This window comes from Bos indicus x Bos taurus, chromosome 18 (assembly GCF_003369695.1).
Source record: "Bos indicus x Bos taurus breed Angus x Brahman F1 hybrid chromosome 18, Bos_hybrid_MaternalHap_v2.0, whole genome shotgun sequence".
Classification (NCBI taxonomy): domain Eukaryota; kingdom Metazoa; phylum Chordata; class Mammalia; order Artiodactyla; family Bovidae; genus Bos; species Bos indicus x Bos taurus.
This window is the reverse complement of record NC_040093.1, coordinates 50,449,324-50,467,517: the sequence shown is the minus strand read 5'-3', so window position 1 is coordinate 50,467,517 and position 18,194 is coordinate 50,449,324. Positions and strand designations below refer to the sequence as shown.

The 18,194-nt window shown below is 50.1% G+C and overlaps 1 protein-coding gene across 2 annotated transcripts in view; it reads left to right on the top strand.

Moving 5' to 3' along the window:
• The window catches only part of GPT2 (glutamic--pyruvic transaminase 2), a 34,778-nt gene extending 17,516 nt beyond the window's left edge, over positions 1 to 17,262 (top strand). Inside the window, exons 7-12 of one of the 2 annotated variants that reach the window (XM_027513700.1) lie at positions 3,876 to 3,955; positions 5,581 to 5,717; positions 10,733 to 10,907; positions 12,395 to 12,550; positions 13,551 to 13,663; positions 14,838 to 17,262. In XM_027513700.1, coding sequence (XP_027369501.1) covers positions 3,876 to 3,955; positions 5,581 to 5,717; positions 10,733 to 10,907; positions 12,395 to 12,550; positions 13,551 to 13,663; positions 14,838 to 14,928 — 752 coding nt within the window. In that variant the 3' untranslated portion in view covers positions 14,929 to 17,262. The remainder of the gene's footprint in view (positions 1 to 3,875; positions 3,956 to 5,580; positions 5,718 to 10,732; positions 10,908 to 12,394; positions 12,551 to 13,550; positions 13,664 to 14,837) is intronic. The other variant, XM_027513701.1, reaches the window with a different exon arrangement.
• Positions 17,263 to 18,194: the final 932 nt, after the last annotated feature.

The following is an 18,194-nucleotide window of genomic DNA, read 5'->3' as shown; positions in this document are numbered from 1 at the left end:
GGGAAGGGATGAGGGACCTAACCAGGGTACTGTAGGAAAATGACAGAGCTGAGTTCTCAATCCTGGCTGCACATTAGAATCAAAAAGGGAGCTTTTAAAAATGCCAGAGGCCAGGCCACACCCCAAAATCTCTGGAGAAGGGGCTCAGGCATCGATATTCTGTGTAACTGAGGATGAGAAACACTGCCCTTGGATGATGCTTCTAAAACTTCAGCTTGTTAAAAACACAACTGCTGGGCCCTACATCTAGATATTCTGATATAATCAGGCTGGAGTGGGACTTGACAATTTGCATTTCTAACAAGCTCCTGGGTGACGCTGATGCTACTGGCCCCAAACTTGGAGTAGTAGATCCTATATCTTAGGAAATACTCTGTATACCTAGTTTATATCGTAGGCTTGGTAACTTCTTGACCAGAAGCTTACATATATCTTCTGGCTGTCTGGGGAGAAGTAACTGCACCAGAGACTTTCCTATTTGGGGTCAAAGTGGGGGTCATGTGAGTGTGATATTAATATAAGCAGTTTTTCAGTAGTCATGTTCGAATGTGAGAGTTGGACCATAAAGAAGGTTGAGCACTGAAGAACTGGTGTTTTTGAACTGTGGTGCTGGAGAAGACTCTTGAGAGTCCCGTGGACTATAAGGAGATCAAATAAGTCAATGCTAAAGGAAATCAACCCTGAATATTCATTGGAAGCTGGTGCTGAACCTCCAGTACTCTGGCCACCTGATGTGAAGAGCTGACTCATTGGAAAAGACCCTGATGCTGGGAAAGATCCAGGGTAGGAGGAAAAGGGGGCAACAGAATGAGAGAATGAGATGGTTGGATGGCATCACTGAATCAATGGACATGAGTTTGAGCAAACTCTGGGAGATAGTGAAGAACAGGGAATCCTGGTGTGTTGCAGGAGTCAGACGAGACTAGCGACTGAACTACAACAACAAGCAGTTTTTCTAAAAAATAAGTTACAAGCAGGCTCAGGCTAGTTTTGCTCTCTGAGGTTTTTTTTTAGTTTCTGGTTGTGATACGCAGCTGTAGGATCTTAGTTCTCTGACCATGGATTGAACTTGGACCCCAGCAGTGAAAGCATCAAGTCTTAACCATTGGACCACTAGGCAGTTCCCCTCTGGGGTCTTAATGTGTGAAAAGCAGCTATTGGAGGATGGAGGATGGAAAATGGAGACCTACCTGTGATGACCATGTATCTCGTCTGGACCACACACTGTGACCACTTTGTCTGAAAGGTGTCGACATGGAGTGGGATATTAGTGGCTAACAGGGCTCTTTGGGATTCGAGACAGAAACTCACCTTGAGGCTTGAAGGGAGTGGACCTGTGAAGTCCAGGGTAAAGCAGCATGCTTGAATCAATGTCGTCGTCATGGGAACCTCAGGCCATGACCCAGCTCTGCTCTGGGCTGGAATCCTCAGGAAGCACCTATCCTGGGAGTGGCCTTCCACAGGTCCAGTCAGTGCCCAGCAGCTGAGCGTCCCCCACAGGGCGCCTCACCCCTGGTTTCAACTGAAGCCCCGGGCCAGATTCTGTTGGCCCACACTGGGACACCTGCCCGTGCCTGACCTAGTTAAATCACTGAGGCTGATTGGCTGGGTCTCTGTCCCTGGTGGAGTTTAAAGAGAGGGAGTTCCCCTAGGACAGCTGTGTGCTGTTGCTCAGAGAAGGGCAGGACTCTGGGCTGGTGTAAGCAACAGGTATCCCCATTAGTGTGTGGGACATTCCCTTGGCCCACCCTCTGGCAAGGGGCACTTGGAAGACCCCTCCGCAGCCTTTGGGGCCTTTAGCAAAGCTGCGTCTTCTCTGTGGTGTGCACACGTCTCCCCCTGCTGGGCACAGGCATGCCCTGCCCTCTGGAGATTATGTGGCTCCTTCTGCTCCACAGGCCTGTTCTGAGTGACTGCTTCGTCCCAGGCACTGGAGAGAAATAAGCTCTGTCCTTGTCCCACAGTTTGCATCTGTCACATGGGGGATTATTTGTGCACAGCAGGTCTCGTTTCCTCTCCTGGGCTGCTGGCTTCCTGAGGCCCGGCTCTTGCACTCCCCCTGGCGTTATGGAGAAGACTCTTGAGAGTTCAGTGGACTGAAAGAAGATCAAACCAGTTAATCCTAAAGGAAACCAGTCCTGTATATTCATTGGTAGGACTGACGCCGAAGCTGAAACTCCAGTACTTTGGCCACCTGATGCGAAGAACTGACTCTTTGGAAAAGACCCTGATGCTGGCAAAGATTGAAGGCGGGGGGAGAAGGGAATGACAGAGGATGAGATGGTTGGATGGCATCACCGACTTGATGGACATGAGTTTGAACAAGCTCCGGGGGTTGGTGATGGACAGGGAAGCCCGGTGTGCAGCAGGCCGTGGAGTTGCAAAGAATTGGACATGACTGAGCAACTGAACTAAACTGGCATTATGTACCCCGCTCACACCTTGATACTCTGGGTGCTCACACCTTTGCTTGCATTCTAACAGGGTACACTTGGTGGCATCGCAGCCCTGGGAGGGAAGACCAGGAGCATGTGGTAGGCAGACAGGCTGCCAGGATGGACAGCCCCTGTGTCTATGGGCACAGCAGCTGATTACTTGTAGCATCCAGGGGCGCTGCCCTTCCTAATTCCCAGAGCGTGAGCTTGCTTCATAGGAAGCCTGCTCGGCCTTTGTTTGGCAGGGACAGGTTGGTCCCTTAGTAAAGGAACTGGTTTGTGGCTTAGATTATGTCTGAAATCCTGGCTGAATCATACCATGCTCTTATAAGATACATCAAAATATTTTTCTAAGACTTAGTCTTGTTATTCTTACATGGACAAGAATATAGTTATTTTTATTTTTAACAAAAAGGTAATATACTCTCCATACTGCTTTGCATGAAGATGTAGATACATATGTCAGTAATACATGTGCACATACATACATACGTAGATAATATACATACGTACGTAGATAATATACATACATGTAACACCCATAGGTGCACATTTATGTCCTTGTGAGCATCAGCAGGCCTGCCTAGTACTTTTCCAGAAGCTGTGTGAGCCAGTCCACCATCCCAGGGCCACATCATTGTGGGCCCCAGGAAGTCTGGGAAAGGGTTCCTTTCTACCTTGAGGCATTTGTTCCTTTCCCCACTGAAACCTGCAGTATTTCCTGTGAGCTGGTGGGTGAATATTTTGCTGCCAGCACTCATTTCTCTAAGGTGGATGGAGTGACGAGTCCAGCCCTGAAGGGAGACCCTGGCAGGGACACCGTGGGTGCCTGCCAGCGTCCTCAGCAGGCACGGCTCCCACATGGTCACCGGAGAAGCCAGAGCTGGTAGGCAGGCTCATTCATTCATTTAGAACTTCTTCCCCTGTGCTTACTAGGGAGGGCCCTGCTGGATGCCGGCTTTGAGGGTCGGTGCTGGGCCAGAGACATTGTCCCTGCCTCACGGAGCTTGTGTGGGGAGAAGGTGTGGCCGGTGCACTTCTCATGGTGTGGCTGCTGAGGGGGAAGGAGGGGAGCGGGGCTGGATGATTTAGCTCCTTCAGTTTTATTTTCCTGCTGTTTATGATACATCCATGTCTTCTTGTCCTCTAGCACAGAATAATACACATATATCCTCCTCCCCCTCCACACACATACCTCTGAGAAGAATAACAAGAAAGTTGGGTGTGAAACACAACTCCCTACACATACCTGGCTTAAGTGAGTCAGAGGGACGGAGCTGACCCTAGGGGCTCCCTGGAGGCTGACAGCAGCTAGGGAGGGTGGTCCTGTAAGATCACGAGGGAACGCAGACATCTGAGTGATTCTGGTTGGAATTCTCACCTAGGGACAAATGAAACACCCTGACAACCTACCTTCTGCTTTTGTTTGGGACTTTTTAGGTCAGGTGCAGAGCAGAAAGTGCATAGAAGATGTGATTCACTTTGCCTGGGAGGAAAAGCTCTTTCTCCTGGCTGATGAGGTAAGAGCAGCCTGGGCTCTCAGAGGTGAGGGTGTGCTTTCTCTTCTGGGGGAGGGAACCAGGTCTGTTGTTCTATAGACAAAAGAACTTTCTAGATATCGGAGGAGAGATTCTAACAAGGTTGAGGATGTTCAGTGTTAAACAACCTGTGAGACTGTGACCGAAATCATCCCATATTGGTTTGGAATTTTGGTTATAAGTTTCAAAAATCTAGCCCAAGCTACTTTAAACTTAACGCGGTGGTGGGGTCTCAGGAGTGGGGCTGGATCCAGGGACTCGAATCGTATCTTCCAGCTCCTCTTGTTCCATCCTGCTGCCTTGGCCTCAAACACGGGCCTGCTATCTTCCCAGCCTAGAAACAGAATTTATCTTCCTGGTCGTTTCAACGAAGCTCAGAACTGAGCTTCACTGGTGCAGTTTAGGTCAAACACCCATCACTGAACTGATTATTCTGGCCCAGTGGTTGCAATATGCAGACTGACCAGGCCCTAGGCAAGGGTTGGGGGCTCCCCCTATGCCCCCAAATGTGCAGATAGAGAGCTGGGGAGGATGTTCCTTGAAGCAAATCAAGGGCCCCTTTCTCAAGAAGGGAGAGTGGGTGCTGGGTGGGCTGAATGCTGTGTCCTGTGAGGAGGGGAATCTTATCAACCCCAGAATCACTGCTTCCTGAACCCTAGATCTGGAGACAAACCTGCCCATTCTTTTCCTGCTTTGCAAGAAGCAATTAAAGACCTGTCAAATCCTATTTTCACTTCATTTCTGTGTGATTTCTGGTTAGTCATAGCTTCTAGCACGTGAGCTTCATTTCTGTGCTCCTTAGCAGCCCCCCACCACAGAGGTTATCCACCAAATCACTGCTGTGATCAATAGCAGATACTTAAATCTTCATTTCTAAAGGAAAGAAGGGGCAGTAGAGTGACCTGGTGCACGAACCTCTTCCCTCAGGGTCTGGGAAGCGAGGGGGGTGAATGGGGAAGGGAGAGGCCATGGAGGAGCTGGGAAGGGGAGGGAGCTCTACCTGGCTTGTTGAAGGTTGAGCTGGCCTGACCCTCCTGCTGACCTACAGTGCCTCAGAGAGCCTCGGTTTCCCTGATCTCCAAACTGGGCATGGGAAGTTCATCTCCCGGGGCAGATGGAGCACGTGCCTGCTAGACTGTATAGACGGGGAGGGACAAGAGGTGTAGGCGCTGCTCAGTCCAGGGAGGAGAGAATGACGGTGATGGTGGATGGAAAGCCGGGTGAGTGCCGTGAAGCACTGAGGAGCACGGTTAGCTCTTTGGATGGGGAGGTCAGAGGACGGGTCCATGAACTGCTTTCAGCACTCAGTGACAGGGTGAGCGTCACGCTCTGGGAGGAAAGCCTGCTCGGGCCAGCCGGGTGTCACTGGCACATGAGGCAGAAAGGAGATCTGGAGACTATGTGGGGCTAATGTGGGAGAATCCAGTGGGCATCCAGCCCGTGCCCTCCCCGCCAGCCCTTGCTTGTTCTGGAAGGTTCCCTTGGGCACATCTGGCTTAGATGTGATATCTAAGGCCAGCTTCACTGCAGGCAGCCCAGGCTGCAGCCCGGGTGGCTCAGCTTCTGGGGCACGTGGCTGACTGTCCCTGTCCTGTCCCCTCCTGCAGGTGTACCAGGACAACGTGTACTCCTCGGACTGCAAATTCCACTCCTTTAAGAAGGTGCTTTATGAGATGGGGCCTGAGTACTCCAGCAACGTGGAGCTCGCTTCCTTCCATTCCACCTCCAAGGGCTACATGGGCGAGTATGTGTGCCCCCGCCTCCCTCCCGCTGCTCCTGGGCCTGCCTGGTCCCACTGCTTCTCCACCCTGCCCCGCCTCAACCTACTGGACAGAGGTGGCTACTCTCGTCTACAGCTGCAGCTGATCTAAGAAGCAGGAGGAGGCAGGCCATGTCTCCCCACGGGGAGTGCACTGGTGTGAGGGCATCCCCTATGCAAGGGCTCGTGTAAAATAAGGCTGTGACGAAAATGAATACAGGACCTGCAGCGGCTTCCAGCCCTAGTGTTTTCTGCCAGCTTTGTCACCCTTGCTGACACGTGACTGAACTCTGAGGGGCAGGGATGGCAGGTTGAATGAACAAATGCTGTCAGGCCAGTGGCCAAGCTGTGTGTGCAGATCTGTGTGCACCCTGCCTGAGCACCCTGTGACCTGTGGGGCCAGAGCGTCAGCTTCAACCCTTTCTTCATTCAGCCAATATTTATTGAGCATCTGCTATGAGTTCAGAAGTTCAGCAGTGAGGTTACAGCAGTGAGCAAACTACACCCATTCTGCCCTCAGAGTCATGCTCTAGTGAGGTCAGAGGCAATAGACAAATGAACACGATGTGTCAAGGACAGAAATAATCAGAGAAGAGGTAGGAATGCAGGGAGGTGGCGTCTGGTCACTAAAGAGTTGGACCCAGGGAGGGGAGGTGGGGAGCTATGCAGACGTCTAAGGAAACCGCTTCTGCAAAGGCCCTGGGTGGAAGGAGCAGCTGTTCGAGGAGCAGCAAGGAGACTAGAAAAGGGTGAGAGGGAAAGTGGCGCAGTTGAGACCAAAAAGTCACAGGAGGCCAGAGCGCCTGGGCCACTTAGGTCATCTTTTACTCAGAATGAGATGGGAGCCCTTAGAGGGTTTGCACAGAGGTGTGACTTCTCCTGGTTGCTGCGTGATGAGGGCAGGAAAGAAGCGAGCACTCAAGTCAGGAGGCTGTTAGAGTCCAGGGGAGATACTGGGGGCCAGGGTAAACGTGGGGAGATGTTGGATCCTGGGTATGTTTGAAGGTGAAGTTGATGGGTGTTGCTTGATGAAAAGGAGGGTGTGAGAGAGAGAAGTCAAGGATGACTCCCAAGTTTTTTGTTCAAACAGCAGGAAGCATAGAGTTGCCCTCAATAGATGAGGATGTCTGTGGGTGAAGCAGGTTTTGGGGTGGAATTTGGAAGTTGGTTTTAGATGTGTAAAATTTGCAGATGCCTGTTGGATGTCCAGATGAAGGTGGATATGTGAGTCTGTGGCTCAGGGCTGATACCCAGCTGGAGATTCAAGTTTACGAGATGTCAGTGTTTGAGTTGTTAGTTAGATCTCTGAGCCTAGACATCTCATTGGGAGGAGTATAGTTAGAGAAGAGGTCCAGGGACTGGGCCCGGCCGTCACTGCTCAAAAGTTAGGGGCAGAGAGGAGGAACCTGCAAACTAGACTGAGATGGCCAGGCCCGTGCATTTACAGCCAAGGACGTTCATTCCCCAGCATGTGGGAGTCGTACTGTGTGCCAGGTGTCAGGGTAGGGGAGAGGGTCTGGAGGCCAGTGTAACTATGAAGCTCCAAGAAATATATTGACCAGGTCAAGGGCGCTTCCCAGGTAGTGCTAGTGGTAAAGAACCTGCCTGCCGGTGCAGGAGATGTAAGAGACATGGGTTCGATCCCTGGGTCAGGAAGATCCCCAGGAGGAGGAAATGGGAACCCGCTCCAGTATTCTTGCCTGCAAAATCCCATGGACAGAGGAGCCTGCTGGGCTACAGTCCATAGGGTTGCAAAGAGTCGGACATGACTGAAGTGACTTACACACACACACACACACGCAAGGAGCTATCCCCTGGGATGGCTGCCCAGCTGTTCTTGGCTGTATTTGTTGTGTGCAGGAGTTGGTTTATGCTGTTCTTTCTGGTTTACCCTGGTAGCTGTGGTGCCTCCTTGCTAAACTTTCATGTGCTGTATATTGCTTTTCTTAAACAAATATGTTCTCTATTAACTCATTTTTCAAACTCAAGTGTGTTTATTACATACCTACCCATCGCTCCATCTGTGATATTGATTACTCTGGATATTGGTAACCCGAGTTGGTTGCCCTTAGATCCTGATTTCCTAGGCTCAGACTGATTTACCCAATTTGATTTTCTGCTTATGAGCAGAGGGTAAAGCAGGAAGATTCTTCTTTCAACTTTTGTTACGAAAATCCCTTCCAAGAGGCCAGAATTTATCTTCCTGCCTTGGAAAGGCCAGGTGATGGATCAGATGGGGCTCAGTCTTTGCCAGTTCTTTCTACAGCCTGATCCCAAAAGTGTTTTGCTGACTTCTCATCGTATCAGCTGGTCTGAGGTTGGGTGGGTGTGGTGCACATGCAGAAGAAGGTAGCTGATACCATTATTTCTGTGGTCATTAGTCTGAATGTTGTCAGTCACAGTCCAGAGAAGGAAGCATGGCTAATGGAGCGGATTTGCTTCTGAAAGTTGCTTTTTGTTGTTGTTGCTTTTTTTAATGATTTCAGCTTATTTTCATGAGATCTGACTCTGTATCAGTCAGGATCCTTTTGGCAATAAGTAACAGAAGCTCAACATGAAAGAGGGTTTAAAAAAAACACATATAAAGTGAAGTCAGTCAGAAAGAGAAAAACAGATACTATAGACTCACACGTGTATACGGAATCTAGAAAGATGGTACCGATGAACCTTTTTGCAGAGCAGCAACAGAGACACAGACATTGAGAACAGACTTACGGACGCAGCTCAGGGTCAGGGGGAGAAAGAAGAGGTGGGATGTATGGAGAGAGTAACATGGAAACATACATTACCGTATGTAAAGTAGATAACCGATGGGAATTTGCTGTGTGACTCAAGGAACTCAAGCCAGGGCTCGGTGACAACCTAGAGGGGTGGGATGGGGGTGGAGGTGGGAGAGATGTTCCAGTGGAAGGGAACATGGGTAGACCTGTGGCTGATTCACGTTGATGTTTGGTAGAAACCGACACAATACTATAAAGCAATTATCCTTCAATTAAAAATAAATGAATTAAAAAAAAATCCATATCAGTAAAAAGTCAAGGAGTAAAGTTGAATCAGGAGGCTTAAAAATGTCAGTGGGTCTCTCTCTCTACTCCTGGCTTTGTCCTGTTTTCTTTCTCAGCTCTGCTTTCCTACCCCCTCTCCCTTTTTTTCCTCTTTTTTCTTTTTCCCTTTTTTTGACCACACCATGCAGCTTATGGGATCTTGTTCCCTATCCAAGAATTGAATGTGAGCCCTTGGCAGTCAAAGCACAGAGTCCTAACCACTGAACTGCCAGGGAATTCCCTGCTCTGCTTTCCTTTGGATTCGCTTTGTCAGGCATCAGAAAGTTGAAGCAAAATCCTCAGGTTGCTGCTCACATGCCCACTTCTTGAACCTGTGCAAGGGGTGCCTGGCCTGAATCATATGCCCCTTTCGAGCAGAGCTAGTATGATACTAGTTAGCAGTCAGGCTAAGCTGCTATAACCAAAAGGCCCCAAAGTACAGCGGCTCACTATAGAAGACTTATAGACCCTAAGTATAATGACATTACTTTGCCAACAAAGGTCCGTCTAGTCAAGGCTATGGTTTTTCCAGTGGTCATGTATGGATGTGAGAGTTGGACTGTGAAGAAAGCTGAGCGCTTAAGAATTGATGCTTTTGAAGTGTGGTGTTGGAGAAGACTCTTGAGAGTCCCTTGGACTGCAAGGAGATCCAACCAGTCCATTCTGAAGATCAGCCCTGGGTATTCATTGGAAGGACTGATGCTAAAGCTGAAACTCCAGTACTTTGGCCACCTCATGAGAAGAGTTGACTCATTGGAAAAGACTCTGATGCTGGGAGGGATTGTGGGCAGGAGGAGAAGGGGACGACAGGATGAGATGGCTGGATGGCATCACCGACTCCATGGACGTGAGTCTGAGTGAACTCCGGGAGTTGGTGATGGACAGGGAGGCCTGGTGTGCTGCGGTTCATGGGGTCGCAAAGAGTCGGACACAGCTGAGTGACTGAACTGAACTGATAATGGCTTATTACAAAAAACTAGGAATAAAACCACCGTATGACCCAGCAATCCCACTCCTAGGCATATACCCTGAGGAAACCAAAATTGAAAAAGACACATGTACCCCAATGTTCATTGCAGCACTATTTACAACAGCTAGAACATGGAAGCAGCCTAGATGTCCATCAACCGATGAATGGATAAAGAAGCTGTGGTACATACATACAATATTAGTGAGCCATAAAAAGGGATGCATTTGAGTCAGTTTAATGAGGTGAGCAAACCTAGAGCCTATTATGCAGAGCAAAGTAAGTCAGAAAGAGAAATGTGAATATCGCAAGAGAAATGTGAATATCGCATACTGACGTGTGTATATGGAACCCAGAAAGATGGTACTGATGAGTTTATTTTCAGTGTGGCTATGGAGAAACAGACACAGAGAACAGACCTATGGACACGGCGGGAGGGGAGGAAGGAGAGGGTGAGATTATGGAGAGAGTAACATGGAAACTTACATTACCATATGTAAAATAGATAGCCAATGGGAATTTGCTATATGACTCAAGCAGGGGCTTGACAATCTAGAAGGGTGAAAGAAAATGACAGAAAAACAAAACTCCAGTGGCTCAAACAAGGTGGAAGTGTGTCTCTGTGATAACAGTTCAGAGGCAGGGGGAGTCTGGGACTGGCTTTACCCCACGAAGTCATTCAAAGATAGGCTGCTGGGCTGGCTCTGTCTTCTCAACATGTGGCATCATCTCTAGCACTGAGGCTTCTTGCTCTGGTGTCTGCCTTTCTTAGGAAGTGGGAGAAAGGAACAAGACTGCATGCTTTTAAGGAAGTGATGTGGGATTGGCACATGTCACTTATATTCACTTTCCATTGGCAAGAACTTGGCCATACCTGGCAGCTCAGTGTTGGGCATGGGGCTGGTTACAGGAGATTCTGGCCGGCTGGGTGCACTTAGTAGAGGTCTCTCTGTGACTGGTGGGTCCTCTCTCCCGCTTCGACATTCTAGGTGTGGCTACAGAGGAGGCTACATGGAGGTGATCAACCTGCACCCTGAAATCAAGGGCCAGCTGGTGAAGCTGCTCTCGGTGCGTCTGTGCCCGCCAGTGTCTGGGCAGGCTGCCATGGACATCGTTGTGAACCCCCCGGTGCCAGGAGAGGAATCCTTCGAGCAGTTCAGCAGGGTGAGTCGGCTGCGTCCCACGGCCTGTCCGTATCACTGCTGTGGCCGGCATTCACCATGCATAGTCTCCGTGGCCAGCCTGTCTCCAGATGAGCTCCAGGGCACGCTTGTGGTTCCACATGGTGCCTGACCCACCCCAGTAAGGCTAAGTCTCAGGGTGTAGCTGGGCTGTGGTTGAAGTGGGAGGACTGTGCGCATGGTGGGTGTGGGCACCTCTTCCTCCTCCTCACCTGTGAGCACCACGGAAGGGCAGGCGCTCAGAGGGAATGGCCTCATGTCCTGAGGACACAGCGGGCAGGGAAGGGGGTGATGATTCTGTTACTAAAGTAAAAGGGGGAATGGATGAGCATGCCATTCATTCTAGACCGCAGACCTGCCTGTGGCTTAACCAGATGTCCTTGTAGCTTGAAGTGATGCAGACAGACCCTTTCAACCGCAGGTGACAAAAACCCAACTCTAACGAGTTTAAACACAAATGGAACTTATTGAAGAAGTCAGCTCCCAGCTCTTTTAGATTCAAAATCTTTCTTTTTAAATGGTGGCAAATTACACAGAACATAAAATTTGCCACTCTGATCTTTTTCAACTGAACAGTTTAGTGAATAAAGTACATTCACATTGTCCAACCATTACCCGCATCCATCTCCAGAACCCTTTCCCAAACTGAAACTGTACCCATTAAACAAGAATTCCTCATTTCCCCCTTCCCCCGCCCCTGGTAACCTCTCATCTACTTTCTGTCTCTGCGGATATGACTGCTTTAGGCAGCTCATGTATAGCATTTATCTCGCGGCTGGTTTATTTCAATCGGCACGGTGTCTTTGATGTTTGTCGCTGCCATGGCGTGTGTCAGAATGTGCTTCCTTTGGAAGGCAGGGCAACGTCCCACTGCGTGTACGTGCTGTGTTCTGTGATTCGTTCATCCGCAGGGCACACCGCTTCACCCCCGGTCCAGCAGTGCTTGCACAAGTGTTGGGCTGCCTGCTGCATCTTTGGCCGCGTGCCAAGCTCCCAGCCTGTCCCTGATGTGCTCTGCCTGCACTTCACATGGCCCCAGCACGTCACATGGATTGGGGGAAGGGTAGCTCCCCAGAATTAGATGGTGGGGCTGTCTCCTGGAAGCATGTTCTAGGATGTTCCGTCCAGGGCCAAGTTCGTTCAGGCTGATGGGGAGGGGCTGGTTTTTCTTGTTTTCGGAAATGACGTCTTGGTACGAGAGTAGAACCCATGACACAAGCTACTTAGGACCTACTTGTGACTCATGTGCCCCTGCCCAGGGCCCATGGCCACCCCATGGGCTGAGTGTCTGTGGAGGACATTCTGCAGAGGGACACGTGTCTTGCCCGCCTCCCTGGTTTGCTGCTCAAGCACACATCAGCTTGCCTTTCACCAGTCTGCCCGGACGCCCTAGTTTGAAGGGATGGTTTTCAGTGTCTGGAGCCATGGTATCTGGAGATGCTGACTCTTATGCTTTCTCTGTCTCCTTAGGAAAAAGAGTCCGTCTTGGGTAATTTGGCCAAAAAAGCTAAACTGACAGAAGACATGTTTAACCAAGTCCCAGGAATTCACTGCAACCCCTTGATGGGGGCCATGTACGCCTTTCCTCGAATCTTCATCCCTGCGAAAGCCATGGAGGCAGCTCAGGTCAGAGGTGCCGGGTCGGGCTGGCTCTCTCAGCAGGTTCACTTGGAACTCTTTCTTGCCTTGAGGAGCATGAGTGCTGGCCCTTGAGGCTCTGAACTTGGTGTATCCATTGGTCAGATGGTACTTAACGTATAAAGATAACGGGCTCCCGGAGACCCAGCCCTGCAGCCGCTGTGGTGATGGGGTGGGCGTGAGGGCAGACCCAGGTGTGATGTGATGCATTTAAAACTGAATAGAAACTGGAGAAGCATCAAGAGCTGTCTCCTCTGCCTGGCCACCGTACCCTACAGTAGCGCTTCTCAAACTCGAATGTGTACATGGATCACCCGAGGCCCTGTGAAAAATGGCAGTTCTGGTTCAGGAAGTCTGTGGAGGGGCCCAAGGTTCTGCATTTCCAATAAGTTCTCAGGTGGTGCCACTGACCCTGGTTTGAGGATCAAGGGCCAGAGCCGTATCTCTGAAAGTGTCCTCACACCCCCTAACCTACCTTGTTAAACATTCAAAATCAGGCCCCATCCCTCAGCCTGCTGAATCAGAATCCCTGGTGTTGGAGCCCAAGAATCTATTTAAGAGATGGCCTGGTTGTGCAAGCTGAAGTGTGAGAAGCACCATCAGCAGGGCCCCGAGAGGCTTGTTCCTTAAGGTTCCCCTGGGCACAGACCGCAGGGCCCTGGCTTGGTGTGTAGGAGGCCAAGGCCAATGCCTGGGGAGCTACTCTGTGGGGGTACGGCACACAGGACTCGGGCTGGCACTCCCTAGGGGACAGCAGGAGCCCCACAGCCCACAGCTGTCCCAAAGCGGCCTTTGGGCTCTTTGCTCCCGGCCCCAGCTGCCTGCGTACCCAGGGTCCTGCCTTGTTTCTCACAGGAAGAGAGGGCGGAGGGGCCCTGCCCTGGGAAAGAACCCACCATGTCAAGCATATTGGGCTTTGAGATTGTAATGGTGTGTCTGTGCAGTGTGAAATTGGGAATGACTCCTAAGTTCTGCCCTGTCCCCGCAGGCCCATAAGATGGCCCCTGACATGTTCTACTGCATGAAGCTCCTGGAGGAGACGGGCATCTGTGTCGTGCCTGGCAGCGGCTTCGGGCAGAGGGAAGGCACCTACCACTTCAGGTACCACTGCCTGGTTCCACCCTCAGGTACCCCTGAGGGGTGGGTCCTGGTTTGTCTTGGGAAACTTGGGCTTCTTAACAGCAAGGCAACTTCAGAGACTGAGATGTGTGAAGCCCCTGTGCACTCATCCCACTCCCATTCTGTCCTGCCGCAGAGATAGCCGAGACCCTGCCCAGGGACTAAGGAAGACTGTGGGTGGACTCCACGGTCATCTCCTTGATCGCTGTCTCCCCCTCCACTGCCTCCATCTATCACAAGCTTTCTGCGGTGTTCCCAGTGCTGTGTTTTCTTTTCTCCCCTTGTCCCTTTTCAACTCCATGATGTATCAGTCTGCATCCAGGAGCTCAGTAGCTTGTCCACTGAGCCAAAAACCTGCTGAGATGTTGCCTCTGAGATACGGTGAAATTGCTGTGCCGCCTTTCACAGGCACGGGACTCTACCAGGTCAGCTGAACAGCTCAGCCAGGGCTTCTCACCAAGGCCAGGTCTGTTTCTGAAAAGCCTCTCCAATGTTTCCTGCAGCAGGTGTCAAAAAAAAGAAATGTCTGGGGCTTAGCACCTGGGGCCGAGTTTTGAGTCAGTGAAGGTCATGGGCAGTGCCCCTCAATGGACAAATGTGTGTGGATAGCCTTTCCACCCTAGTTGGGTTCATCTTGGCAATTTGTGGCTCACTCAAGAAGTGGTTACTTCTTGAGAGCTGCCCTTAGGGATGGAAAGCAGGTTGACAGCATTGGAGGGAGGACTTAGTTACCATGGCAACTTGGGGATTCGTTTGGAGGGAAGTTGTGACTGAAGGTTCTCACTATGAGACTGATAGTGGAGATGGGAAAGGCTTGTCTAGCTGGAGTAGGGGCGGCTCCAGAGAAAAGTTCTGTGTACCTTTCAGAGTGTTGGGTGGGCCTCCTGTGATTATGGGTGGATGGGTTAAGTAAGCTGAGATGCCGCCACCAGCTTACTGCATTTGTTCACATGTATGAGTTGGCTAAAAAAATATGTGAATGATGGAAAGTGGTTCAACGAGTGCCAGGTGCTGTCCAGGGCCTGTCCCTCCCCAGGAAGCTTGCCTGCACTGTGTGGTTTCCACAGCTGCAGGTAGAGGAGGGACCTGCCAGATTCACCCCTGTCCCTTCTCCAGAGCAATTCGTGTCCGACTATGCTCTTCTCCTTCCTGACAGAATGACCATTCTTCCTCCGGTGGAGAAACTAAAGACGGTTCTACAGAAGGTGAAGGACTTTCACATAAAGTTCCTGGAGGAGTACGCGTGAGGACTCCTCGGGCCCCAGAGGGAGACCGGGCCCTCGGCCTGCCTCCTGATATGCCCGCCCAGCCCAGCCCAGACTCGCCTCCCGCAGCGACTCCGCCTCAGGCCTTATGAAGGTCACTGGTCGCTTTCATCGTCATTTTTCCCCAGGACACTTCTTTCTTTGTGCCTTGATGTTGGGAGCACCTCTCTTCTGAGCAAATGTGAATCGGGATGCCTCAGAAGCCCTGTTTCTTTGATGCAGCCAAAGTAGAGGGGACTCACTCAGCATATGTGAGTCTGTTGTTGTTGCTTGTGGAAAATTCATTTGGGGTTTAAAACAGCCTGGGTGTGTTGGGTGAGCTGCTTCAGGTTTGCAGAAACAAGGCATTAGGAAATGTATAACTTAACCATGATGAAGACTGGAAATCCCAAACTCACCGCTGTGATCTGTGAAATAAAACCCTTAGCGGTGTGAAAATCTATTCCTTCAAACAGGAGAGCCTGGAGTCCACTGGAGGCCCAGAGAGGGCCATCCTTCTGACCTGGAGGCAGGCATCCTGCTCTCAGACAAGAATGGTGAGGGTAGCAGCACAAGATGCCAGGCTAGGGGGTGGTGGGTGTGGGGATTATGGCCAAGGCCAGAAGGTCCTGCCGGGGAGGCGTGGGTGTGAGCCAGGCTCCAAGGTGAACCAGGCCTCCATCCGGGAGCACACAGCAGGTAGTGAGGACTCTGCCCACAGGGGAGCTGCAGGTGAAGGGTTATCTTGAGCTTTCTTAGGCTGGGACACCCATCTTGAGGTCTCCCTGAGCTCCAGGAGCACAGGGTTCATCAGCCCAGCAATATCTCAGTCGTGGGGGATTCTGCCTGATGGTGTGTGGATCTATCCCACTGTTACCCAACAGCCAGCCTCACCCAAGGGCTTCAGGGAGCTTTTAGGCAATAGTAGAACAAGGAAACTCAGAAAATGTCCTAGTGAAGGAGGGTATCCTTAGAGACATGAAGACAGTTAAACCACATGCCCCGCCTGTAGTGTTTGTTCTTTGGACCAAGCGGAATTTGGTCCCTATCCTAGCTCTTAATTGGTCCAAGTGCCTGGTAGCATGGCTGCTCTGAACATGTGATCCGATTCAAAGTTTATAAAAGTGTTCTATAAGTAAAGTATTTTGCCTCCACATCTGTTGCTGGCTCCCCTCCAGCAGGCTCATATGCAGGCTCATAGCATCAGTCATCTTTTGGGGGTAGGGGTGGGGGATCATCCCCCAAGCCTGCAGCTTCCCTGCCATGAGCAAACCTGGGTGGGGAGCCTGACCCACACTCCCCAGAAGTAGGCACCTCAGGCCGCAGCAGGCTTATGCCCTCTTCTCTGGGCCGTCCCTGGTGGGCTTCCCTGAGAAGCCAAGGCCAGCTCAGGAGTCAGGGGATCCAGCAAGTCCTAAAGTGGAATTGAAGGGACCCAAGAGAGAAATCTGAAGAGGCTAAAGGAGTGAGCTTTGAAAGCAGCCTCCTGTCCTGTAATCTCCACGCCAGGTCCACGCATGGGATGCAGTAGGAAACTTCAGACTGCCCCTGTCCACTAGCATCACAGCCCCTATGAAGAAAGTAGCCACAATCTCAAATAACAAAGGGAATGTTTTAGAACTTTTTCTTCCTTAAAACTTCGAGAAAGTTGCACTTGTGCTTGTTGATGGTATATAAGCCAGGATGTATCCCAGAGCTTGAGATTTCTGGTGAAAAGGTTAAATAGTAGATGCTAGTATATTTTCTATATTTTTGTAACAATTGCTTTTTTCATGGGGGGGGGGTTGGGGTTAGTATTTGTAGTTTTAACAAGTCCAGTAGTTTTTTTAAATGAATCTCTTCAGATTATAAGTAACCCCTAAAAACTTTGCAACGTTTACATGATTTTTTAAAAAAGATGCCATATACATTGGTTTGCTTTTAAAAACAAGTAAATACTTAATAAGGTCAGCTAGCTGGTTTAGGAGATTAACTTGATTCAGGTAGGAACTCTGATCATGATAGATGTGATTTTCTGCAGATTGTGGTGTCTTGTTTGGGCACCACCAGAGTAAGCTGTTTGTCGTTTGAGGTTGCACTTTAAATCTGTACCTGTAAAGTTTTCTGCTGTTCATCTAGGTCTGCATGGGAGTTGGGGGGATGCTGGGCTATACTGTGGTGGTCCATGACCTTGTGGCCAGACCGGTTGTCCCCGTGTTTGTGAATTTGCAGGAAGAGCTGACAGGCCTACATGTCCTTTTTCCAGTCTGGATTCTCATAGGCATCTCCTGACAAAGGTACTTCACGATAGCTCTGATGGAAATTTCTAAACAATAAAATATATGTCCAAAATGGTGACTGTGTTTAACTTTCTTTGTATTTTGAATACCAAACGGACGTCACTGATTGTACACCTGAAGTCTTATGTTGCTAAGGCACAGCCCTTCGGTTTCCATTTCTTCTTAGGCATCAACCCTAAGGACCCTGGGCTGCTTTCTATTGCTTATGTATTCTTTTAAAATAGAATGCTGTTCAAATGAAAACAGACCTTCATTTTCTCATGGGAGTGAAACGAACTAGAACTAGCAGCAGCTTCGCAGGGGAGCCCAGGCAGGCAGGGGGAGCTGGAGAAACAGCCCTGAGGCCGGGGGTAAGGAACAGCTGCCCAGACAAGGGGTTTCATTCATTGCCCCAGGCTTTCCCAGACCCACGTCAATTTTAATGTGTGGTTCTGGAATTCAAAACTTTATTTTTCACTTAAAACTGAAACTTCTTTTTTAAAGAAAGTCTGGAAATATATATAATTTTAAAAAGTAAGATTCTTTCGGGTGGAAGGCTTGGAAACTTACTGAAAGTAGCTTAAGCGGAAGAGAATTTATTGGGTCATGTAAAAGGAATTTATTGAAATCCTGGAGGGATGCTGACTTTAGTTTTGATGTATACTGTTAAGAGCAAAGCCTGCCTGCCTGTCTGGCTATATTGAAAAATATCATAGAAGGGCTCTGCCTTGGTCCACATGCCCTTCCCTGAACAGTAACTGTGGCCTTTGAGGATAGAGTGTTTTGGCTGGCCCTGTGTATGAGCAGAGGTAGAGAAGGGCCTAGAATTGCCAGCCCCATGAGGGCCTTTGGAGGAGAAGCTGCTACCCATAGGAATGAGGGGTGGAGGTGATGCTGCACCCACAAACCTCATTTACCACAGGTGGCTCTTCAGAGGGAAGCTGGGGGAGGTGTGTTCAAGGCAGGTTGAAAGTCATTACTAGTTGGTAACACAGGGGACTGAGATGCTCT